Here is a 26501-nt window from a genome sequence, read left to right on the forward strand (position 1 = left end):
CGACAAATGTCTCCACTTGATAACACCTTGCAGTTGAAAATTTAGTTTTTTCTAAGGGAGTCTCTAAGGAAACAAACTCTTTTTAGGTGCAGTCCTCATGTTCATCAGCAAATGGCCAACCAAAAATTAACCCTTTTAAATCTATGGAGGAGACTCCACATTTCATAATGTCCTATCAGGACTTTTTGTAAATTGCTTTTTATATTTCATTATTATATATGTACTGATATTTTTTCTCTTTTAACTCTGATTGTCCTTTGTGCATATATATATAATATGGATTCTGTTTTGGTTGTGAGGGATTTTATGTCTGTTCTTTGCCATGGAGAAGGGGTTTCTGACATATCGCCCTTGCTGAACTGCTGACTGCAGTTGCTCTCTTTGGGGGAGGGAGGATGATTTTGGTTTGAGGAAATGACCAGCGGTAGAGTGACTATATTTGTGCAATAATCAGTGACCACATACCTAATCCTACAGACCCCATTAATTGGATGCAGAGGGTAAATAAAATTCAAATATTAAATCATCAACTACTATCATAAATAAACACATAATAGTTTATTTAATTAATTAATATCTGAATGGAGTCTGGTGGGAAAGTCATGGGATGAGTAGATGGGAGGTGGTGAGGGGTAGTTATATTCAAAATGCGTTGTGCACTTTTAGAAAATGTTTTCTATATTTGAAGAGCAACTTCCTACCCATTCAAAACATTTTCTCATTCCAAAATATCATGGGAAGTCAACTTTCATCTCTCTGCCTCTATAGATCTATTCATTACCGATATTCTTGCCTAATCCTAGAATGGTCTTTGACCTCTTGGCTTAGCACAGTAACTGTGACCCTTGCGTATGCTGTAGTAAGGCACACAGTACAATGAATCCCATCCTCTACTGCAGGTCATTCGTGCAGTTCGGCTTTCTGATTTTAATTCTTTGTGCTATTCATACATCATGGGAGGAACAATGTCAATTCAGTTGCCTGTGTGACTTCGAAGACCTGGCCAAGTATCTTTGAAAGAAGTTAAGGCCTTCTATGTGTGCCTTAGTAATGAGCCATGGTTCTATGATTCCCCATCTTCATTTCTATGAGACTTGTATTGTTTCCACCTGAGGAAAGTGGTACCACACCACAAGTTCTGATAAAGATTACTGAAAGCCAAAGTTGAACTTTATTACATGTGATTTAGTAGTGATGTGTATTACTTCTTGGGAAAAAAGTCTATTTAAGACATATAAATTTATAACTTAAGCATGTCACTTAATTGTTTTAAACACTTTGTTTTTCTTTTAATTATTTTTGTTCCTTAAGCAACTTTGAATACACTTAAAATAATATGTCAAAGAGAATGTTCATGATTTGCATGTATTTTCTCTCATGTTATATAGCATTTCAGAGAACATAAACAAATATTAACAATTCATTAAAACAGCCAGGGTAAAACTAATACTACTTAGTTCTGCTAAAGAAACAGTATTAATAAGATTCCTATTGACCGGAGAGACTCAGATCATTATCTTGCTCAACCATCATCAGGGAACCTTCCTCCTGAAGCAGATCACAGATCCCAAGACATCCTGAGACTCATAGCCAGACCTTATGCAGAGGGAGAACCTTGGAATACTTAGTCCTAAATTGGCAAAGCAGCCTTATGCACCCATTCATAACCTAGGATTGATAACCTACAATTGATAACCACTTGCAAATGAAAGTTTATTTTTCTCCAAGACAGTTTCTAGGTAAACAAAGTACTCTTAAGTGCAGTCCTCATGTTTAGATCAGAAGGCCAATAGAAAATGAACCCATTTACATCTATGAAGGCTTCTGGTCTTATAATGTCCTATCAGGACTTTTTTTGTATACTTTTAAAATTTCATTATTTTTATATAATACATTTTCTCTTTTTACTCTCTAAGTCCATGTTTTATACATTTTGGATTCCAGGTTAATTAATGTTTTTATAGGAATCCTGTGCATCTTTGATTTTTATGCCTATTCTTAGCTGCAGAGAAGGAGTTTCTGATGTCCTCTCCCTAGCTGAAATGCTGACTGCAGTTGCTGACTTCTGGGGAGGGAGAGAATCATTTTGGTTTGAGAATGTGACCAGTGGTAGACTGACTGTCCTTGTGCACTAAGTCACTAGGCACATACCTATTCGTACAGGATCCATACTTAATGGATGCAAGGTGTAAAGAAAATAGTGATAATAATAATCAATTATTAAAACAAACAAACAAATACCAGGAGGGAGAGGAGAGAGAGTGTTTGTGACCTCAGGGATGAATAGATGGGAGGTGATGAGGGGTGGATACAATCAAAACCTATTGTATACTTGTAGAAAATGTTTTCTTCAATTTAAGAGCACATTCCTACCCATTAAAAACTCTCTTCCCAAGTTCCTGGAGTTAAAATTTGAGCTTTCTGTCTGCACAGATCTATTCATTAAGGAAATTCTTGACTAATTCTAGACTCTTCTTTAGCTTCTTGGCTAACACAGTAACATTGAAACTTGCAAGTTATAGCTTGAATTAGCCTTCAATTTATCTGTTCTTATATTATTGAAGAAAGGAGAAAGTATTTCAGAAGTAGGTAAGGCATTCTACATGTGCCGCAAAATATGTTCTATGACATCACACCGTTGCTAAACTTGGAACTTATGTGTATAAAAGTATACACAATTCACTATGAACTGAATTGTTACCATGGGGCTGAAGTGGTCCCACATCTCAGGCTTAGTTTGAAGTTTACTGAAAGATAATGCTGAGCGTTATTACATGTTCTTTATTAGTCATGTGGATACATCTTTTACAAATGACTAAGATTTTACCAGTCATAATTTAAGCATGACATTTAATAATTTTAAATGCTTATGTTTAACTTTTTAAAATTATTTTTGTACCACAGACAACTTTGACAAAAATGAAAACAAACAATAACAATTTATTAAAACCAATATTTAAATACAAAATGGAAAAGATCAGAAAGAATAAAAAGGTGATATCTCAGGGGAGGGAGAAGGCTGGGTGTGGGGCTGAAACTGCTGCTGGACTGAATTGAGGGGCTGAGCACCCTGGGCAGGGTCAGTAGCACAGATACAGGGCAGGCACACACAAGGTGTGACAGGGCCATTCTCTGAATAGGTAGGCCCACTGTAGCAAGTAGGAAGTTAGTGAATGAGACATTGTATCTACAGACATACTGAGACACAAGTTTAATAGCTGCTATCATGTGTGCTGTCTGTGCTGCTGCTGCCACATCTGGTTGCAACTACTCATGCTTCATAGAAAGTTCTGGAGGTTTTGTGCCCTCCAGCTCTGATGCACAAGTTGGTTCTGGCTCCAGAGTGACTCTTTTCCTGCTGTTTTACACCCATCCAATCTGTGGATCTGAGGATGTGTGTCTCCCCAGATCTGAGCCTTGCTCATCCTTGGATGGGAATCCTTGGCTTGATTGTCCTGCATGAGAGTCATGAACCTATTGACCTGGACATTAAGATCTACGTGTGCCATACACACGTCAAAATAGGCCTTTATATATTTCAGTATGAACAGTTCCGAGGGCTCACAATAGTCCTCGGTGTTCTTGTCCATCCATGTTTCCAGGAAGCTACAGAGGGCGTTATTTATTTGTTCATCCTCTTCACAATAAGGGCTGAAGTTAGCACACCTAGAGAAGACCAGAGAGAATGTCACCTGTAAAGTCCCAGGCCCCTCACCTCAAACTGGCAGTTCTGGCTGCTCTCAGAATTATGAGTTCACCTGTACACAGTCCGTGCTTTCATTGTAACTGTGCAAAGGTTGAACACATGCATCTCTACCTAAACAACACTGTGGTCACATGGTCCCCTGTATTATGCTTCAGAGATCTCCATGTTTGATACATCTCTATTGGGTATTCCAATATTTACTGAACCTCCATTACATATGAAAGAAGTGCATTCACTAAGGCCTCAGAAATATCCATTGAAGGATAAAGCTCTTTTTCAAGGTAGAGGTCACAACATCATCCATTTTAGAGCATTGGCATTGAACAGCCCTATCACTTGGACCAAGCATGGGAGAAAAAATTTCTTAATGCATGTTACTGGGTCCTGACAATGATGTTCACAATAAATAGTTGGATACACACACACACACACACACACACACACACACACACACACACACACAAAGAGAGAGAGAGTGAGATAGGGAACGACAAAGAGAGAGAGACAGAGAGACAGAGACAGAGACATAGGCAGAAGAGAGAGCCAGAGAGAGAGAGCCAGAGAGAGACAGAGACAGAGAGAAAGAGAAAGAGACAGAGACAGAGAGACAGAGACAGACAGAGAGAGACAGACAGAGAGACAGAGACATAGAGAGACAGACAGAGAGACAAAGAGACAGAGAGAGATAGAGGGACATAGAGAGAGTGAGATAGTGAGAGAGGGACAAACACAGAGACAGAGAGACATGGAGAGAAACAGTGAGAGTGACACAGAGAGAGAGACACACAGACAGAGACAAAGAGAGAGACAGAGAGAGATAGAGAGATTGAGAGACATAGAGACAGAGAGAGAGAGAGGGACAGACCCAGAGAAAGAGAGAGAGACATGAAGAGAAACAGGGAGAGTAACAAACAGAGAGAGAGAGAGACAGAGAGAGAGAGAGAGAGAGAGAGAGAGAGAGAGAGAGACAGGGAGAGACAGGGAGAGACAGGGAGAGACAGAGACAGAAACAGAAAGACCCAGGATCAACAGAAGGATGTGAAAACTGTGAGCTTTGCAATTGGCACTCACCTCAGGAACAGCTGGTCCAGTACCAGTAGGGGGGTGTCAAATCTTTGGTATATGATCGAAAAGGCAGGGACATAGAAGGTGTCCCCTTCCTGCAGAGAAGGCCCCAGCTTGTTCCCTAGCTTAACCACAGCCTCTGTACTAATGTTGGAGTCTCTATAAGGCTTGCTCAGGTCCTGTGCTGCAGAATCATTCTCACTCTGAGGAAAGATCAAGGCAAAAGTTTCAAAAGGTCACTGGTCTACAACATTCTGAATGGACCTACTTATTACAAATTTTCCTGAATTATTACTCTGTTAAATATGGAGAAAAACAGAGTAGTTACCTTGTCTGTGTGTTCATGGCTTTGACTGGTCTTGGTTGATGATCTTCCCTTTCGGGAAAATGGCCACAGGCGTCGAAGACAAGAGTGAACCCTGTGTCTCCAGGCACCACCGTGGCCTTCCCTGTTGTCTTTCTTGAGGCCTGAGCCTCGAGTAGTGCGAAGACAGCAAGAGAACATCCTTCCTTCTCAACTGTCTCTGGCAAGTGAGCCTGCAGGCCTTGCTCTAACCAGTGGGTTGCCTAGTTACCAAGGTTCTGTATTCTTAGGTCATTTTGAGGAGGGTGGTTCCATCACTGTCCCTTCTTCAACAGAACATTCCTTAAAGGCTCCCATGCCACTTCCCATTTCCTAGGTACACAAATCAACATAGGTAGATATCAGTTTTGCAAGTTGAGTCTCTCCTTTTGAGCTGCATCTGTAACCATACTCACAAATTCAGCCCTAATTATCCCAATTTACCATAAACAAACACTAGGCTGGTCTCCTTGCATTTACATGACCTTGTATGTGTTCTATGTTGAATGAGATCATATGCACGCCTGTGACAGCCAGCAGTCCCACAATGTCAGTGTGCCTGCATAGGAATTGTCTTTCACAGAGTCGGTTTCTACCACCATGGTCATTTTTTGGCTTAAGCCAGTAGCCTTACAGCCCTTTGTGATCCTCTGCCCTAGGAACATCCAACCACTTAAACAAGATGAAAGCTGGCCCCCAGCACTCTTTCAGAGGGAATTCATCCTCCATTGCCTCTTCTTTCACTTCCTGCTTGAGTCCTGGATCTGATTCTCTCCAATGGTCGGCTGTGACCTGTCATCTGCAAGAAAACTTTCCCTTTCCTTAGTAGCATTTAGTCCGGGTCTTGTAAAAGCAATTGAATGAAACCTGAACAGAACACACCACACTTCCTCTGTCCCCATCATGTGTCATGTCCAGTCAATCTCTTCTCTAGTTCCTAATCTTTCTTCCTCCCTGTTAGCACGTCTCTTCCTCTATACTCTGTTTTCTTTATCTGCTCTTCTCTGAAATATTTGTTCCAAAGTCATTCACTCTTTATCCCTTCGTCATCTCCCTCATTCACGCAGAGTGTCTGGCTCACAGTTTAACAAGCCAGTGATGTGAGGGGTAAACACCATGTGCATGAGATCAGACTTCCCTGCTACTCCACAATGGTGGGCGGTGTTAAAGTAAATTAATAAGTTGTCTTTCTTGTCGAATGAAGTAGAGTTGAGTTCATTGCTCCTTTACTCTTCCCTCTGATGTTTACTTAGTTTCTTTTGTTTCAATTCCCAAAAGTTGTTCAGGATCTCTTGCATGTTCATATGCATGTTCATGGTTATGCCTCAGGATACATGTGAGGAGGGCATTACATGATAACTTTGTTATATGTGTTAGGTTTATTTGTGCATGTTCATTCAAGAAAGTACAAGGTCGTACTTACATTCATACATGCTAGCATACAATTGCATCTGTGGGTGTGTGTTCATGTGTTTTTGCTTTTGGGGTGTGTGTGTATGTGTGTGTTTGGTTTATGTGTGTTTTGGTAGAATGTAACTTTCCTATGGGTTAAGGCAAAAGTTAGAATTCCTTAAAATGATTTTGTATACAAATAACCCTGGGAACTAATTCTCCCGTCAAAGGAACCTAGATACACATCATGGTCTTGATCTGTATCCTCTGCAGAGACAAAATAAAACACAATGGATAAACTCTAGGACTATTGATGGCTCTGTTCCTAGAAGCAGGTGAGCTGTTGAATCTATTGTTAATGGGAACAGGGACATCTAAGTTCAGAGGATTCGTCTGTGAAGATGCCAATTCCACTTGATAAGTTGGAAATTATGAAGACATGAAAAGTCTGTATAGAGAAGGATTATGTGACATGAGGATTATGTTCCAAGAATCTAGGAGGCTGATCACGTCACCAAAGGAAGCCACACAACTCCCACAGCTGCCATAGTGTAGATATGAATCAAGTAGATGCATCACCACACTAGAATTAATAATAGAACTGTGATAGAAAAGTCGAGGAAGAGTAATTATTACCACTAACCCAATGAGATTAGGAATTAAAAATTGATTGTAAGCAACCATAGAGTTAACAAAATTGTGGACTTCCAAGATGGTTGACTTCTTCTTAATTGTCTTTATCTGCATAACACTTGGTAATTCAACATAAATGACTGGTAAAGCTTTTCTCTCTCAGTAGGTTCTCAACATCCCCTTCTTCCTTCTGCTTTTGAGCCTGAACTACTCCAATTCCTGATCAACACGTGCTTTTTTGCTATGTTTTTTAAATTGTCTTTTTCGTGGATATTTTTGGTGTTTAGATTTCAAATATTATCTGCTTTACCCCTTACCCATATCCTCTTCCCAACCCCCCTCTTCTCTGAGGATGCTCCCACTCCCACCCACCCACTCCACCCTCAACACCCTGACATTATCCTACATTGGGGAACAGAGTCTTCACAGGACCAAGGGCTTTTACTATTTATGATGCTGGACAATGCCATCCCCCGATACATGTGTGGTTGGAGTCATGGGTCCCTCCAGGTGTCCTGATTGGTTGGTCGTTTGGTCCCTGGAAGGTCTGGTGTGATGGGTTTGTTTGATATTGTTGTTCTTCTTACGGGGTTACAAAACTCATCTATTCCTTCAGTCTTTTCTCTTACTCCTCCATTGTGTTCCCCTTGTTCAGTCCAATGGTTAGCTGCAACCATCCTCATGTGTGTCAGTAGGGTCCAGCAGAGCCTCTTAGGAGTCAGCCATACCTGGCTCTTTCAGCTAGCACTTCTTGGAATCAGCAATAGTGCCTGAGTTTGGAGGCTGCATATGGGATATTTCCCCAGGCGAGACAGTCTCTGGAAGACCTTCTCTTCAACCCATCTCCACTCTTTGTTTCTGTCTTTCCTGCCCTGAGTATTTTATTCTCCCTTTTAAGAAGGAAAGAAGCATTCACATTTTGGTCTTCCTTCTTTATGAGCTTCATATGATCTGTCAATTTTTTCTTAGGTGTTCCAAGCTTTTGTCCTATTATCCACTTTACAGCGAGTGTAGACCATGTGTGTTCCACTGTGACTTGGTTACCTCTCTCAGGTTGGTATTCTCAATTTCCATCCATTTGCCTGATAATTTCATGTAATCATTGTTTTTAATAGCTGTGTAGTACTCCTATATGTAAATGCATCACATTTTCTGTATCCATTCCTCTGTTGAAGGACATCTGGTTCTTTCCAGCTTCTGGTTATTATAAATAAGGCTGATATGAATGTAGTGCAGCATGTGTCCTTGTCATATGTCAGAAAATCTTTTGGATGTATGCCTGGGAGTGGTAGAGCTGGGGCTTCAGTTAGTACTATGTCCAATTTTTTGAGAAACCACCAATTTCTAGAATACTTGTATTGGCTTTCAATTGAACCCAAAGTGGAGGAGTTTTGCTATTTCTCCACCCTCTCATCAGCATCTAATGTCACATGACTTTTTGATCTTAGCTATTTTGACTGGGAGGTGGGACCTGGCATCTCAGGTTGCATTTATTTGCCATTTCCTGATAACTAAGGATGTTAGCCATTTACTTTTTTAAAATTCATTCATTCATTCATTCATTCATTCATTTATTCATTTTTATGCTCTATGTTTTATTCTGCTCTGGTCTAAACCTGGAGGGTTCCACACCCATAACCCTTCCCTACATGCCTGTTCTGCCCCCAACCCATCTCTACAAGGGTGTCCCCAACCTACCCACCCCACAGGACTTCTAAAAGTCTTGGGCCTTCAGTCTCTTGAGGATTATGTGAATCTTCTATGAATGAATTCAAACCCAGGAGTCCTCTGATATACATAGGTTGGAGGCCTCATTTCCCCTGGTATATGCTGCCTAGTTGGTGATCCAATGTCTAAGAGATCTCAGGAGTCCAGGTTAATCGAGATTGCTGGCCCTCTTACAGGGTTGAATACTACCTTAGCTTCCTTCAGCTTTTCCCTAATTCATCTGGAGGGGTCACTACCTTCTCTCCCTTGGTTCAGTCCACATTTCTTAGGTGCTTCTCAGCCATTCAGGATTCCTCTATTGAGGATTCTTTATTTTTGTACCTCATTTTTCATAGGATTTTTTTTATTTCCTGGGGTCTAATATCTTGAGTTCTCTGTATATATTAGATATTAGCCATCTATTAAATGTAGGATTGGTAAAGACCTTTTCCCAATATTTTGGTTGACATTTAATCCTATTGATCATGTTGTTACCCTTACTGATGGTTGGCAATTTTATAAGGTCCCATTTGTTGTTCCTTGGTCTTAAAGCATGAGCTATTGGTGTTCTCTCCAGGAGATTTTCCCCTGTGTTTATGTGTTCAAGGCTCTTCTCCCCTTCCTTCTATTAGTTTCAGTGTGTCTCATTTTATGTAGAGATCTTTGATCCACTTGACTAGAGCCCTGTCTAAGGAGATAAGAATGGGTGCCATGCTGACCTGCAGTTGAACCAGCACCATATGTTGAAAATGCTGTCTTTCTTCCATTGGATAGTTTCAGGTCCTTTGTGAAAGACCAAGTGACCATAGGTGTATGGGTTCACTTCTGGGTCCTCAATTGTATTCTATTGATCCACCTGCCTGTCTCTGTACAAATATTATGAAGTTTTTGTCAAGAATTTTTTTTTTTGTAATACAGTTTTAGGTCAGGAAGTGTGAATTTCCCATAATTCTTTTATTGTTTAAAATACTTGTTGAAATCCCACATTCTTTATTTCCTTTTCCAAATGAATATGCAAATTGCTTTCTAATTCAATGAAGAATCGATTTGGAATTTTAATGGGGATTCCATTGAATCTGTAGATGGCATTGGGCAAGATGGCCTTTCTACATTAATCCTGCCTATCCATGAGCCTGGGAGATCTTTCCATCTTCTGGAATCTTCTTTGATTTATTTCTTCAAAGACTTGAAGTTCTTGTCCTAAAGATCTTTCACTTGTTTGATTAGAGTCACACCAAGTTATTTTATAGATATTTTCGTATATTGGGAAGGGTGTCATTTCCCTAATTTTTTTCTCATCCTGTTTATCCTTGAGTAGATAAGGTCTACCGATTTGTTTTCATTAATTTTATATCTAACTACTTTGGATAAGTTATTTATCAGTTGTAGGAGTACTCTGTTGGAATTTTGGGGGCCACTTATGTATACTATCATATGGTCTGCAAATAATGGTATTTGACTTCTTCCTTTCCAGTTTGTATCCCTTTGACCTCCTTCAGTTTTGTAATTTCTCTGGCTAGGTCTTTAAGAATTATATTTAGTAGGTAGGGAGAGAGTGGGCAGCCTTGTCTACTTCCTGATTTCATTGGGGTTATTTCAAGTTTCTCTCAACTTAGTGTGATGTGGGCTACTGGTTGGCTATATATTGCTTTTACTATGTTGAGGTATGGGCCTTGAATTCTGGCTGATCAGCACACGTTTATGCCACAACTATAAGCCAATCACCCTTATAGACTTTTTGGAAACTGACCATCCCAAAAGAGGAGAGGGAACTTTCTTAACGATCCTTAAAATAATTTTCATAGAAACAACCACTTACTTTTGTGTTCTTGAGTGCTTCTTCCGTTCCTCTTCTCTATTTCTCTGTGAATCTGCCAGTTGTTGTGTGTTTTGGTGTGTGTTTGTGTCTCTGTTCTTCTTACTCTGTCTCTCTGTGTCTCTGACCCTGTCTCTCCCTCCCTCCTTACCTCCCTCCCTCACTCTCTCCTTCCTTCCCTCCCTGTCTCCCTCCTTCCTTCCCTCCCTTCATTGCTCCCTCCCTCCTTCCCTTCTAGTCTCTCTTCTTTCCTCCTTCCCTCCCTCTCTCTCTTTTCTGACTGTCTTTTTCTTTCCACCAGCACTATCCATATCATGTCTAGCAGTTCCTCCTTCATTCATCTGCAGAATAGGGCAGGCCTCTCATGTATATTTACCAGACTTGGCTCATTAGTTTAAGATTGGGCACCTCCCCTTCTATTCAGGCTATTGCATGAAACCCAGTAAGGTGAGAGGCTCCCATGCACAGGCCACAGAGTCAGAGACAGCCCGAGCTCCCAGTATTAAGACTTTACAAGTAGATGAACCTACAGAAGTGTTACAAGGTACTGAGGGACTAGTTCAGTCAAATGTAGCCTAAAAGATCCCCATGCAGGCTCTGGTGGCCTGTTCATTCTCTGAATCCTATAGGCTCAGCTTGGGTGGATATTTTATTTTAAACTTCTGGTGTCCTTAAACACCAGATCCTATGAAATTTCATCCAACTTTTTTTTATAATGTTTTCCAAGCTCTACTCGATATCTTGTTGTTTGTCCTTTTTCTTTTCATCATATTCTAAGTGAAGCTTTTCTGATCAGAATTGGTTTTGGACCAATCTCTGAGTATATCAGAATGTTATTAGTAATCATATCATTGACATAATTTTCTATTCACTAATTTCTAACCTGTCTCTGTGTGCATCTGTGCCTCTGGGCAGTCCAGCCTGGGCAGTAACACTCTCATGGCATAGGTCTCAGATGTGTCAGGCATTCGTTAGACACTTTCCCAATTTCTGTGCCACCTTTACTACAGCACATCTTGTAGGCTGTACCAAATATAGGTGAAATGTTTTGTGGCTCACTTGATATGCAAATCTGTCAACTAGAAGTTGTTCTGGTTACAGGAAAGGTGTCAATATCCCGAACCACTAGCAATCTGATCTGGAATCACACCTCATAGATTCCTAGAAGTTTCCACTGGGCTAGGTTACCAGCTTTTCCCAGAGATATCCCCAATTCTAATTTACACTCCAAAGAGTCTCTCCCATTGTCCTCCCCAATTGATTCCTCCTTTCCCATCCCTACCCTTCATTTAGACCCCTCCCATAACTATACCCACCCCAATTTACCAAGATAGATGTCCATTTGCTTCCTATTCACAGTGAGGTGCATGCATCTGTATCTTAGGCCCTTTTATTGCTTAGCTTGTCTGGGTCTGTGGATTACAGCATACTTGTTCTTTACTTTATCAGTAATTTCCACATATAAATGAGTTTATATTCTATTTGTTTTCTTTTTCCATTTATTTGCCAGGATGGAACAACATGTGGATTTTAAGAGCTGTAGAACACTCCAGTGTGTAAATATTAACTATTTCATTTATCCATTCCTCAGTGGAAGGAATTTAGGTTCTTTCTAGCCATTACCCATAGCGATCATATGATGATAGTTTAGTAAGTAAAATACTAGTATGCTTTTTTTTTTACATGTGATTTAGAGGTGACTTGTTTATCTTCTCGAGAAGAAAGACTATTACATTTAACTTTTATACTTTCAGCATGTCAGTTCATTGTTTAAATGCTTATGTTTATCTATTTGAAATTATTTTGTTCCTTTAAAAAGTTTGAATAAACTTAAAATAATTTATCAAATAGAATATTTATAGTTTGCAGACATTTTCTCTCATTTTAGACAGCTTTTACACAATGTAAACCAAATACTAACAATTTATTTTTTTTCTTTATTAACTTGAGTATTTCTTATTTACATTTCGAGTGTTATTCCCTTTCCTGGTTTCCAGGCCAACATCCCCATAATCCCTCTGTCTCCCCTTCTATATGGGTGTTCCCTTCCCCATCCTCCCCCCATTGCCGCCCTCCCCCCAACAATCACGTTCACTGGGGGTTCAGTCTTAGCAGGACCAAGGGCTTCCCCTTCCACTGGTGCTCTTACTAGGCTATTCATTGCTACCTATGAGGTTGGAGCATAGGGTCAGTCCATGTATAGTCTTTGGGTAGTGGCTTAGTCCCTGGAAGCTCTGGGTGGTTGGCATTGTTGTTCATATGGGGTCTCGAGCCCCTTCAAGCTCTTCCAGTCCTTTCTCTGATTCCTTCAACGGGGATCCTGTTCTCAGTTCAGTGGTTTGCTGCTGGCATTCGGCTATGTTTTTGCTATATTCTGGCTGTGTCTCTCAGGAGAGATCTACATCCGGCTCCTGTCAGCCTGGACTTCTTTGCTTCATCCATCTTGTCTAATTGGGAGGCTGTATATGTATGGGCCACATGTGGGGCAGGCTCTGAATGGGTGTTCCTTCTGCTTCTGTTTTAATCTTTGCCTCCCTATTCCCTGCCAAGGGTATTCTTGTTCCCATTTTAAAGAAGGAGTGAAGCATTCAAATTTTGATCATCCATCTTGAGTTTCATGTGTTCTGTGCATCTAGGGTAGTAATTTAAGCATTTGGGCTAATAGTCACTTTTCAATGAGTGCATACCATGTGTGTTTTTCTGTGACGGTTACCTCACACAGGGTGGTATTTTCCAGTTCCCTCCATTTGCCTATGAATTTCATAAGGTCATTGTTTTTGATAGCTGAGTAATATTTCATTGTGTAGATGTACCATATTTTCTGTATCCATTCCTCTGTTGAAGGGCATCTGGGTTCTTTCCAGCTTCTGGCTATTATAAATAAGGCTGCGATGAACATAGTGGAGCACATGTCTTTGTTATATGTTGGGGAATCTTTTGGTTATATGCGCAAGAGAGGTATAGCTGGGTCCTCAGGTAGTTCAATGTCCAATTTTCTGAGGAATCTCCAAACTGATTTCCTGAATGGTTGTACCAGTCTGCAATCCCACCAACAATGGAGGAGTGGTCCTCTTTCTCCACATCCTTGCCAGCATTTGCTGTCACATGAGTTTTTGATCTTAGCCATTCTCACTTTTGTGAGGTGAAATCTCAGGGTTGTTTTGATTTGCATTTCCCTTATGACTAAAGATGTTGAACATTTCTTTAGGTGTTTCTCAGCCATATGGCATTCCTCATCTGTGAATTCTTTGTTTAGCTCTGAACCCTATTTTTAATAGGGTTATTTGTCTCCCTGCGGTCTAACTTCTTGAGTTCTTTGTATATTTTGGATATAAGCCCTCTATTAGTTGTAGGATTGGTAAATATCTTTTCCCAATCTGTTGGTTGCCATTTTATCCTAACCACAGTGTCCTTTCCCTTACAGAAGCTTTGCAGTTTTATGAGATCCCATTTGTTGATTCTTAATCTTAGAGCATAAGCCATTGGTGTTTTGTTCAGGAAATTTTCTTCAGGGCCCATGTGTTCGAGATGCTTCCCCACTTTTTCTTCTATTAGTTTGAGTGTATCTGGTTTGATGTGGAGGTCCTTGATCCACTTGAACTTCAGCTTTGTACAAGGTGATAAGCATGGATCGATCTGCATTCTTCTACATGTTGACCTCAGGTTGAACCAGCACCATTTGCTGAAAATGGTATCTTTTTTCCATTGGATATTTTTGGCTCCTTTGTCAAAAATCAAGTGCCCAGAGGGGTGTGGGTTCATTTCTGGGCCTTCAATTGTATTCCATTGGTCTATCTGTCTGTCTCTGTACCAATACCATGCAGTTTTTTTTTTAAATCACTATTGCCCTGTAACACTGCTTGAATTCAGGAATAGTGATTTCTCCTGAAGTCCTTTTTTGGTTGAGGATAGTTTTAGGTATCCTGGGTTTTTTGTTATTCCAGATGAATTTGCAAATTGTTCTGTCTAACTCTCTGAAGAATTGGATTGGCATTTTGATGGGGATTGCATTGAATCTGTAGATCGCTTTTGGTAGAATGGCCATTTTTACTATATTAATCCTGCCAATCCATGAGCATGGGAGATCTTTCCATCTTCTGAGGTCTTCTTCAATTTTTTTCTTCCAAGGCTTGAAGTTCTTATTGTACAGATCTTTTACTTGCTTTGTTAAAGTCACACCGAGGTATTTTGTATTATTTGGGACTATTATGAAGGGTGTCGTTTCCCTAATTTCTTTCTCGGCTTGTTTCTATTTTGTGTAGAGGAAGGCTACTGATTATTTGAGTTAATTTAATATCCAGCTACTTTGCTGAAAGTGTTTTCACGTTTAGTAGTTCTCTGGTGGAACTTTTGGGATTGCTTAAATAAAGTATCATATCCTCTGCAAATAGTGATATTTTGACTTCTTCTTTTCCAATCTGTATCCCCTTGGTCTCTTTTTGCCGGATTGCTCTGGCTAGAACTTCAAGAACTATATTGAATAAGTAGGGAGAGAGTGGGCAGCCTTGTCTAGTCCCTGATTTTAGTGTGATTGATTCAAGTTTCTCTCCATTTAGTTTAATGTTAGCTACTAGTTTGCTGTATATGGCTTTTACTATGTTTAGGTATGAGCCTTGAATTCCTATTCTTTCCAGGACATTTATCATGAAGGGGTGTTAAATTTTGTCAAATGCTTTCTCAGCATCTAATGAATTGATCATGTGGTTTTGTTCTTTCAGTTTGTTTATATAATGGATCATGTTGATGGTTTTCCATATATTAAACCATCCCTGAATGTCTGGGATGAAGCCTACTTGATCATGGTGGATGACTGTTTTGATGTGCTCTTGGATTCAGTTTGCCAGAATTTTATTGAGTATTTTTGCATTGATATTCATAAGGGAAATTGGTCTGAAGTTCTCCTTCTTTGTTGGGTCTTTGTGTGGTTTAGGAATAAGAGTAATTGTGGCTTCAAAGAAGGAATTTGGTAGCGCTCCATCTGTTTCAATTTTGTGGAATACTTTGGATAGCATTGGTATGAGGTCTTCTATGAAGGTCTTATAAAATTCTGCACTGAACCCGTCTGAACCTGGGCTCTTTTTGGTTGGGAGACCTTTAATGACTGCTTCTATTTCATTAGGAGTTATGGGGTTGTTTAAATGGTTTATCTGTTCCTGATTTAACTTCGGGACCTGGTTCTGTCTAGGAAATTGTCCATTTCCTGCAGATTTTCAAGTTTTGTTGAATATAGGCTTTTGTAGTAGGATCTGATGATTTTTTGAATTTCCTCTGATTCTGTAGTTATGTCTCCCTTTTCATTTCTGATTTTGTTAATTTGGACACACTCTGTGTCCTCTCATTAGTCTCTAAGGGTTTATCTATCTTGTTGAATTTTGTTAATTTGGACACACTCTCTGTGTCCTCTCGTTAGTCTAGCTAAGGGTTTATCTATCTTGTTGATTTTCTCAAAGAACCAACTTTTGGTTCTGTTGATTCTTTCAATGGTCCTTTTTGTTTCTACTTGGTTGATTTCAGCTCTGAGTTTGATTATTTCCTGCCTTCTACTCCTCCTGGGTGTATTTGCTTGTTTTTGTTCTAGAGCTTTTAGGTGTGCTGTCAAGCTGCTGACAAATGCTCTTTCCTGTTTCTTTCTGCAGGCACTCAGCGCTATGAGTTTTCCCCCCAGCACAGCTTTCATTGTGTCCCATAAGTTTGGGTATGTTGTACCTTCATTTTCATTAAATTCTAAAAAGCCTTTAATTTCTTTCTTTATTTCTTCCTTGACAAGGTTATCATTGAGTAGAGCATTGTTCGATTTCCACGTATATGTGGGCATTCTTCCCTTATTGTTATTGAAGACCAGTTTTAGGCCGTGGTGGTCTGATAGCACGCATGGGATTATTTCTATCTTTCTGTACCTGTTGAGGCCCGTTTTTTGACCAATTATATGGTCAGTTTTGGAGAAAGTACCATGAGGAGCTGAGAAGAAGGTATATCCTTTTGCTTTAGGATAGAATGTTCTATAAATATCCGTTAAGTCCATTTGGCTCATGACTTCTCTTAGTCTGTCTACGTCTTTGTTTAATTTCTGTTTCCATGATCTGTCCATTGATGAGAGTGGGGTGTTGAAATCTCCTACTATTATTGTGTGAGGTGCAATGTGTGTTTTGAGCTTTAGTAAGGTTTCTTTTACGTATGTAGGTGCCCTTGTATTTGGGGCATAGATATTTAGGATTGAGAGTTCATCTTGGTGGATTTTTCCTTTGATGAATATAAAGTGACCTTCCTTATCTTTTTTGATGAATTTTAGTTGAAGATTGATTTTATTTGATATTAGAATGGCTACTCCAGCTTGTTTCTTCCGACCATTTGCTTGGCAAGTTGTTTTCTAGCCTTTCACTCTGAGGTAGTGTCTGTCTTTGTCTCTGAGGTGTGTTTCCTGTAGGCAGCAGAATGCAGGGTCCTCGTTGCGTATCCAGTTTGTTAATCTATGTCTTTTTATTGGGGAGTTGAGGCCATTGATGTTGAGAGATATTAAGGAATAGTGATTATTGCTTCGTGTTATATTCATATTTGGATATGAGGTTATGTTTGTGTGCTTTTCTTCTCTTTGTTTTGTTGCCAAGACGATTAGTTTCTTTCTTCTTCTAGGGTATAGCTTGCCTCCTTATGTTGGGCTTTACCATTTATTATCCTTTGTAGTGCTGGATTTGTAGAAAGATATTGTGTAAATTTGGTTTTGTCATGGAATATCTTGGTTTCTCCATCAATGTTAATTGAGAGTTTTGCAGGATACAGTAACCTGGGCTGGCATTTGTATTCTCTTAGGGTCTGTATGACATCTGTCCAGTATCTTCTGGCTTTCATAGTCTCTGGTTAGAAGTCTGGTGTGATTCTGATAGGTCTACTTTTATATGTTACTTGACCTTTTCCCCTTACTGCTTTTAATATTCTTTCTTTATTTTGTGCATTTGATATTTTGAGTATTATGTGATGGGAGGAGTTTCTTTTCTGGTCCAATCTATTTGGAGTTCTGTAGGCTTCTTGTATGTTTATGGGCATCTCTTTCTTTAGGTTAGGGAAGTTTTCTTCTATGATTTTGTTGAAGTTATTTACTGGTCCCTTGAGCTGGGAGTGTTCATTCTCTTCTATACCTATTATCCTTAGGTGTGATCTTCTCATTGAGTCCTGGATCTCCTGTATGTTTTGGACCAGTAGCTTTTTCTGGTTTACATTTTCTGTGATCATTGTGTCGATGATTTCTCTAGAATCTTCTGCTCCTGAGATTCTCTCTTCTTTCTCTTGTATTCTGTTGGTGATACTTGTATCTACGTCTCCTTCTCTCTTCCTTTGGTTTTCTATATCCAGGGTTGTTTCCAGTTGTGCTTTCTTTATTGCTTCTATTTCCATTTTTAATTCCTTCACCTGTTTGATTGTGTTTTCCTGGAATTCTCTCAGGGATTTTTGTGATTCCTCTCTATAGGCTTCTACTTGTTTGTTTATGTTTTCTTGCGATTCTGTGAGGGAGTTCTTCATGTCTTTCTTGAAGTCCTCTAGCAACACGGACAAATGTGATTTTAAATCTTGATCTTGCTTTTGTGGTGTGTTTGGACATTCAGTGTTTGCTTTGGTGGGAGAATTGGGCTCCAATGATGCCATGTAGTCTTGGTTTCTGTTGCTTGGGTTCCTGCCCTTGCCTCTAGCCATCAGGTTGTCTCTGGTGTTACCTTGTTCTGGTATTTCTGACAGTGGTTAGACCATCCCATAGGCCTGTTTCAGGAGTGCTGTAGAACTGTTTTCCTGTTTTCTTTCAGCCAGTAATGGGAACAGAGTGTTCTGCTTTCGGGCATGTAGTATTTCCTGTCTACTGGTCTTCAGCTGTTTCTGTGGCCTGTGTCCTGAGTCCACCAGGCAGGTTGCTTGGACCAGAAAAGTTGGTCTTACCTGTGGTGCTGCAGCTCCAGTTGCTCGTGGGGGGCTGCTTTTGAGCTCTCGGTGAGGTTGGCAAACAGGAGGGCCTTCGCTGCCTTTTCCTGGAGCCCCCATGCACAGGGGTCCCAGATGGCATTAGGTGTTTTCCTCTGGAGTTAGAAATGTGGGCAATGTGTAGTCTCTTCTGGCTTACCAGGTATGTCTGCCCCTCTGAAGGTTTAGCTCTCCCTCCTACAGGATTTGGGTGCAGAGAATGTTGTCCGATTCCCTTCAGGTCTGGGTGGTGTCTGAGTCTCTACTTTTAAGCTGCATCAGTAACTATACTCATAAATTCAGCCCTAATTATCCCAATTTACCATAGACATACCCTAGGCTGGTTTCCTTGTATTTACATGACCTTGTATGTGTTCTGTGTAGAATGAGATCACATGCACGCCTGTGACAGCTGCAGCCCCACAATGTCAGTGTGCCTGCCTAGGAATTGTCTTTCACAGAGTTGGTTTCTACCACCATGATCATTTTATGACTTAAGCCCGTAGCTTTACAGCCCTTTGTGAACAGCTGATCTAGGAACATCCAATGGCTTACAAGATGGAAGCTGGCCCCCTAGCACTCTTTCAGAGGGGATTCATCCTCCATTGCTTCTTCTTTCAATTCCTGCTTGAGTCCTTGATCTGATTCTCTCCAATGGTGGACTGTGACCTGTCATCTGCAAGAAAACTTTCTCTTTCCTTAGTAGCATTTAATCCTCCTGCTTGTCAAAGCAACTGAATGAAACCTGAACAGAACACACCACATTTTCTCTGTCCCCATCGGGTGTTATGTGGCAGCCATCACTTCTCTAGTTCCTAATCATTCTACCTCCCTGTTATCACATGTCTAACTCTATACTCTTTTTTTTTCTGCTCTTCTCAGCAATATTTGTTCCAAAGTCATTCACTGTTTATCCCTTGGTCATCTCCCTAATTCAAGCAGAGTGTCTGGGTCACACTTTAGGAAGCCAGTGATGTGAGGGGCAAAAATCATGTGCATGAGATCAGACTTCCCTGCTACTCCACAGTGGTGGGCGGTATTATAGTTAATTACTATGTTGTCTCCCTTGTTGAATGACATAGAGTTGAGTTCATTGCTCCTTTACTCTTCCCTCTGATGTTTACTTAGTTTCTTTTGTTTCAATTCCCAAAAGTTGTTCCCAATCTCCTGCATGTTCATATGCATGTGCATGGTTATGCCTCAAGGTACTTGTGATGAGGGCATTGCATGATAGCTTTGTTATGTGTTAGGTTTATTTGTGCATGTTCATCCATGAAAGTACAAGGGAGTGCTTACATGCACACATGCTCACATACATTTGCATCTGTGTGTGTGTGTTCATGTGTTTTTTCCTCTTTGGGGCAATGTGTGTGTGTGTGTGTGTGTGTGTGTGTGTGTTGTATATGTGTGTTATGCTAGAATATAACATTCTTTATGGGTTAAAGGAAAAGTTAGAAATCCTTAAAATGACTTGGTACACAAATAACCCTGGGACCTAAATCTCCCTTCAAGGGAACCTAGTTTCACATCATGGTCTTGAGCTGTATCCTTTGGTGAGACAAAATAAAACACAATAGATAAACTCTAGGACTCCTGATGGTTCTGTTCCAACGAGCAGGCGAGTTTTTGAATCTGTTGGTAATGGGAACAAGGACATCTAAGTTCAGAGGATTCGTCTGTGAAGATGCCAATTCCACTTGATAATTTGGAAATTATCAAGACATGAAAAGCCTGTATAGAGAAGGATTATGTGACATGAGGATTATGTTCCAAGCGTCTAGGAAGCTGATCATGTCACCAAAGTTAGGCACACAACTCCCACCACTGCCATAGTATATGAATCAAGTAGATGCACCACCACACTAGAATTCATAATATAACTATGATAGAAAAACCGAGGAAGAATAATTTTTACCACTGATCCAGTGAGATTAGGAATTCAATCATTGATTGTAAGTCAGAGAGTTCTGTAGAGCAGTATAGAGTCAACAAAACTGTGGCATCCAAAATGGCTGACTTCTTCTTCATTGTCTTTTCCTACATAACACTTGGTAGTTTAACACCAATGACTGGTACAGCTTTTCTCTGTCAGTAGCTGCTCAACATCCCCTTCTTCCTGCTGCTTTTGAGCCTGAACTACTTCAATTCCTGATCCACACTTGCTTTTTTGCTACTTTTTTTTAAATTGTCTTTTTCGTGGAAATTTTTTGTATTTAAATTTCAAATGTTATCTGCTTTACCCCTTACCCATATCCCCTTCCCAATCCCCCTCCTCTGAGGATGCGCCAACTCCTACCTACCCATTCCACCCTCAACACCCTGGCATTATCCTACATTGGGGAACAGAGTCTTCACAGGGCCAAGGGCTTTTACTCTTTATGATGCTAGCCAATGCCATCCTCTGCTACGTGTTTGGTTGGAGTCATGGGTCCCTCCAGGTGTACTGATTGGTTGGTGGTTTGGTCCCTGGGAAGTCTGGTGGGATGTGTTTGTTTGATACTGTTGTTCTTCTTATGGGGTTACAAATCTTTCTGCTCCTTCAGTCTTTTCTCTTACTCATCCATTGTGTGCCCCTTGTTCAGTCCAATGGTTAGCTGCAGCTATCCTCATGTGTGTCAGTAGGGATCCAGCAGAGCCTCTTAGGAGTCAGCCATACCTGGCTCCTTTCAGCTAGCACTTCTTGGAATCAGCAATAGTGCCTGAGTTTGTAGCCTGCATTTTGAATATGTCCCCAGGTGAGGCAGTCTCTGAAAGACCTTCTCCACAGTCCATCTCCACTCTTTGTTTCTGAATTTCCTGTCCTGAGTATTTTGTTCTCCCCTTTAAGGAGGAATGAAGCATTCACATTTTGGTCTTCCTTCTTCTTGAGCTTCATATGATCTGTGAATCTTTTCTTAGGTATTCCAAGCTGTTGGCCTATTATCCACTTTGCAGCTAGTGTAGACGATGTGTGTTCCTTTGTGAGTGGGTTACCTCTCTCAGGTTGGTATTCTCAAGTTCCATCCATTTGCCTAATTTCATGTAATTGTTTTTAATAGGTGTGTAGTACTCCAGTGTGTAAATGCATCACATTTTCTGTTTCCTTCCTATGTTGAAGGACATCTGGTTCTTTCCAGCTTCTGGTTACTATACATAAGGCTGATATGAACATAGTGCAGCATGTGTCCTTGTTATATGTCAGAGAATCTTTTGGATGTATGCTTGGGAATGGTATAGCTGGGGCCTCAGTTAGTACTATGTCCAATTTTTTGAGAAACCACCAATTTCCAGAATACTTATATTGGCTTTCAATTTAACCAAAAGTGGAGGAGTTTTGCTATTTCTCCACCCTCTCATCAGCATCTAATGTCACATGACTTTTTGATCTTAGCTGTTTTGACTGTGAGGTGGGAGCTGGTATCTCAGGTTGTTTCTATTTGCCATTCCCTGATAACTAAGGATGTTAGACAATTCTTTCTTTTTAAATTTTTACTTATTCATTTTTATGCTGTATGTTTTATTCTGCTCTGGTCTAAACCTGGAGGGTTCCACATCCCATACCTCTTCCCTACATGACTGTTCTGCCCCCAACCCATCTCCACAAGGGTTTCCCCAACCTACCCACCCCACAGGACTTCTAAAAGTCTTGGGCCTTCAGTCTCCTGAGGGTTAGGTGAATCTTCTATGAATTAACTCAGACCCAGGAGTCCTCCGTTATACATAGGTTGGAGGCCTTATTTCCCCTGGTATATGCTGCCTAGTTGGTGATCCAATGACTAAGAGATCTCAGGAGTCCAGGTTAATCGAGATTGCTGGCCCTCCTACAGGGTTGAATACTACCTTAGCTTCCTTCAGATTTTCCCTAATTCATCTGGAGGGGTCACCACCTTTTGTCCCTTGGTTCAGTCCACATTTCTTAGGTGCTTCTCAGCCATTCAGGATTCCTCTATTGAGGATTCTTTATTTATCTTTGTATCCCATTTTTCATAGGATTCTTTTTTATTTCCTGGGGTCTAATTTCTTGAGATCTCTGTATATTTTAGATATTAGCCATCTATCAAATATAGGGTAGGTGAAGACCTTTTCCCAATATTTTGTTTGACATTCAATCCTATTGATCATGTTGTTTCCTGTACTGAGGGATGGCAATTTTATAAGGTCCCATTTGTTGATTCTTGATCTTAAAGCATGAGCCATTGTTGTTCTGTTCAGGAGATTTCCCCCTGTGTTTATGTGTTCCAGGCTCTTCCTCACCTTCCTTCTATTAGTTTCAGTGTGTCTCATTTTGTGTGGAGGTCTTTGATCCACTTGACTAGAGCTCCGTACAAGGAGGTAAGAATGGGTTTTGCATTCATAGCCATGCTGACTTCCAGTTGAACCAGCACCGTATGTTGAAAATCCTGTCTTTCTTCCATTGGATAGCTTTAGGTCCTTTGTGAAAGATCAAGTGACCATAGGTGTATGGGTTCACTTCTTAGTCTTCAGTTCTATTCTATTGATCCATCTGCCTGTCTCTGTACCAATATTATGAAGTTTTTGTCAAAAAAATATTTTTTTGTAATACAGATTTAGGTCAGGAAGGGTGATTTTCCCAGATTCTTTTATTGTTTAGAATACTTGTTGAAATCCTAAGTTCTTTTTTCCTTTTCCAAATGAATTTGCAAATTGCTCTTTTTAATTCAATGAAGAATTGATTAAGAATTTTAATGGGTATTTCATTGAATCTGTAGATGGCTTTGGGCAAGATAGCCTTTTCTCTATTAAACCTGCCAATTCATGAGCCTAGGAGATCTTTCCATCTTCTGGAATCTACTGTGATTTCTTTCTTCAGTGACTTGTATTTTTGTTATAAAGATCTTTCACTTGTTTGATTAGAGTCACACCAAGGTATTTTACAGATATTTGCGGCTATTGTGAAGGGTGTCATTTCCTAATTTTTTTCTCATCCTGTTTATCCTTGAGCACATAAGGTCTACTGATTTGTTTGCTTTAATTTTATATCCAACTACTTTGCTGAAGTTGTTTGTCAGCTATAATAGTACTGTTTTGTAATTTTGGGGGTCACTTGAGTATAATATCATGTTCTACAAATAATCGTATTTTGACTTCTTCCTTTCCAGTTTATATCCCTCTGACTTCCTTTTGTTGTCTAATTGCTCTGGCTAGGTCTTCAAGACCTGATTTCAGTGGGGTTATTTCAAGTTTCTCTCAACTTAGTGTGATGTGGGCTGCTGGTTGTCTATATATTGCTTTTACTATGTTGAGATATGGGCCTTGAATTCTGGCTGATCAGCACATGTTTATGCCATAACTATAAGCCCGTCACCCATACAGAATTATTGCAAACTGACCATCCCAAAAGAGGGGAGGGAACTTCCTTAAAGATCCTTAAAACGACAATCACAGAAACAACCCCTTACTTTTGTGTTCTTGAATGCTTTTTCTGTTCTCGTTCTCCATTTCTCTGTGAATCTGCCAGTTTCCGTGTGCCTTTGTGTGTCTTGTGTCTCTGTTCTTCTTACTCTGTCTCTCTTTGTCTCTGACCCTGTCTCTCCCTCCCTACCTCCCTCCTACCCTTCCAATCTCCTTCCCTCCTAGAGAGACAGAGACAGAAATGGAGAGAAAAAGAACGAGAAAGTGTGAGAGAGAAACAAAGAGAGACAGTGTTGAGACAGAGAGAAAGACAGATAAAAGAGAAAGAAAAATGCAGAGACAGAGAGAGACAGAGATAGGCAGAGACAGAGACAGAGACAGAGAGACAGACAGAGAGAGACAGAGACAGAGACAGAGATACAGAGACAGGGGAAGGGAGGGAAATTCCTGAAAACATCAGGATGCTCTGAGAACTATGGGATTGGAGATGGGCACTCACCTCACAAACAGCAGGTCCAATAACTGTAGGGGTGTTGCAAAACTTGTATATGTAGACAGAAAAGCAAGGACAACCAAGGGTTCCCTTTCCTGCAGAGAAGGCACCCACGTGTTCATCTGCTCAACCACAGTCTGTACCCTGAATCATACCAATCTCTTGGGCTCCATCTGGGTCTTTAGAGATGAATTCTCAATTCCATGCCTCTCTCCAGGGCTCTATCTAGTTCTTTTGAGCAGAAGCATTATCAACCTGAAAAAACTTCAAAGTGGATGGTTCAAGCTGGCACAAATGTGCAAACATCTGATTGGTTCTCCTCATTCCATGATTCCCTGAATTATTTCTATGCATAACAGCAAGAGAAAACAGAGTGGTTACCTGGTCTGTGTGGTCTTTTGCTTGGCTGGCTTTGGTCAATTTTTTCCCCCTTTCAGAAAAGTGGCCAGAGGTGTTGAAGGCAAGAGTGAACCCTGTGCCTGCAAATACTTTTGTGGCATTTCCTGTTGTCTTCCTTGAGTCCTCAAGTAGTGTGAAGAAGCAAGAGAATATCCTCCCCTCTCCACTGTCTCTAACAAGTGAGCCTGCAGGCCTTTCTCTAACCAATGGGTTGCCTGGTTATTAAGGTTCTGCATTGTTAGGTCATTTTGAAGAGGGTGGTTCCATTACTGTCTCTTTCTAACAGGAATTTTCTTAAAGGCTCCCACGTTGCCTCCCATTTCCAGAGATTTTAAATTCACACAGGTATACATCTGTTTTCCACTCCACTGTTCCCAGAGATTTCTCAAAATAGACTGTACCTCGGTTTTGCAAGCCGAGTCACTACTGTTGAACTGTATCTTTAATTGTACTCATAACTTCAGCCCTAATTATCCCAGTCTAACATAAACATACCCCGGGCATGTTCCCTTGCTTTTACATGTGTTTGGTGTGGAAATAGATCACATGCATACCTGTGACAGGCAACAGCCTCACAATAGCAGTGTGCCTGTATAGGAATTTTCTTTCCCAGAGTTAGTTTCCATGACCATGATTAATTTAGGGGTTAAGCCCAGAGGTTTACAGCCCCTTGAGAAGAGCTGACCTAGGAACATCCAAGGGCTTACCAGATGGAAGCTGGCCCCCTAGCACTCTTTCAGAGGGGATTCAGCCTCCATTGCTTCTTCTTCCAATTCCTGCTGGAGTCCTTGATCTGATTCTCTCCAGTGTTGAACTGTGATCTGTCACCTGCAAGAAAACTTTCTCTTTCCTTAGTAGCATTTAGTCCTGGTCCTTATCACAGCAACGGAATGAAACTTGAGCAACTATTACCACCCTTTCTCTGTCCCAACCCTGTGGTATGTGGCATCCATCACTTCTCTACTCCCTCATCTCCCTCACTCCCTTGTATCCCATCTCTTCCTCTATACCTTTTCTACTCTTAAGAGTAGTTTTTCTCCAAAATGAACCATCTCTGTGATAATCTTTGATTTCTTTCTTCAAAGACTTGTAGTTCTGGTCATACACACCTTTCACTTATTTCTCATTCTGTTTATCCTTGAGTAGATTAAGACTACTGATTTGAGTTAATTTTATATCCAAGTCCTTTGCAGGAGTGTTTTGTCAGTGGTCCGAATAATCCGGTTGAATTTTTGGAGTCACATAAGTACCATAGACAAACAGTGCTATTTTGACTTCTTCCTTTACAATTTGAATCCCTATAACCTCCTTTGATGTCTATTTGTTTGGCTAGGATTTCAATAGTTATATTGAATAGGCAGGGAGAGAGTGGGCAGCCTTTTCTCAATCCTGATTACATTTGGGTTGCTGCAAGTTCCTCTCCATTTACTGTGATGTGAGCTGTTGGTTTTCTGTATATGTTTTCTGTATATGAATTCTTTTGGATCAGGACATGTTAAGAGAAAGCAAAACCCCAGTCACCAATGCCATATGTTTTGAAACTGACTAACCCTAAGGAGGGGAGGGAAACATCTTAAAGACCCTTAAAATAACATTCATAGACACTATCCTTTACTTTTTGTTGTTGAATGTTTATTCTATTCTCCCTCTC

At 40.4% G+C, this 26501-nt stretch overlaps 1 protein-coding gene across 2 annotated transcripts; it reads right to left on the reverse strand.

The window, feature by feature from the left end:
• Positions 1-2920: 2920 nt before the first annotated feature.
• LOC102551632 (ral guanine nucleotide dissociation stimulator-like) lies at positions 2921-25043 on the reverse strand. 2 transcript variants are annotated; one of them, XM_008771166.4, is made up of 4 exons: positions 24833-25043; positions 5100-5447; positions 4778-4974; positions 2921-3666 (listed from the first exon to the last, which is right to left on the reverse strand). In XM_008771166.4, the coding sequence occupies exons 2-4, from the start codon at positions 5274-5276 to the stop codon at positions 3279-3281; spliced, it is 762 nt and encodes a 253-aa protein (XP_008769388.1). In that variant the 5' UTR covers positions 5277-5447; positions 24833-25043; the 3' UTR covers positions 2921-3278. The 2 variants fall into 2 exon arrangements, with proteins under 2 accessions (XP_008769388.1, XP_038950988.1); XM_039095060.2 differs by lacking the exon at positions 24833-25043 and having other exon boundaries at positions 5100-5464.
• Between the last annotated feature and the right edge of the window lie 1458 nt (positions 25044-26501).

This window comes from Rattus norvegicus, chromosome 16, assembly GCF_036323735.1.
Source record: "Rattus norvegicus strain BN/NHsdMcwi chromosome 16, GRCr8, whole genome shotgun sequence".
Classification (NCBI taxonomy): domain Eukaryota; kingdom Metazoa; phylum Chordata; class Mammalia; order Rodentia; family Muridae; genus Rattus; species Rattus norvegicus.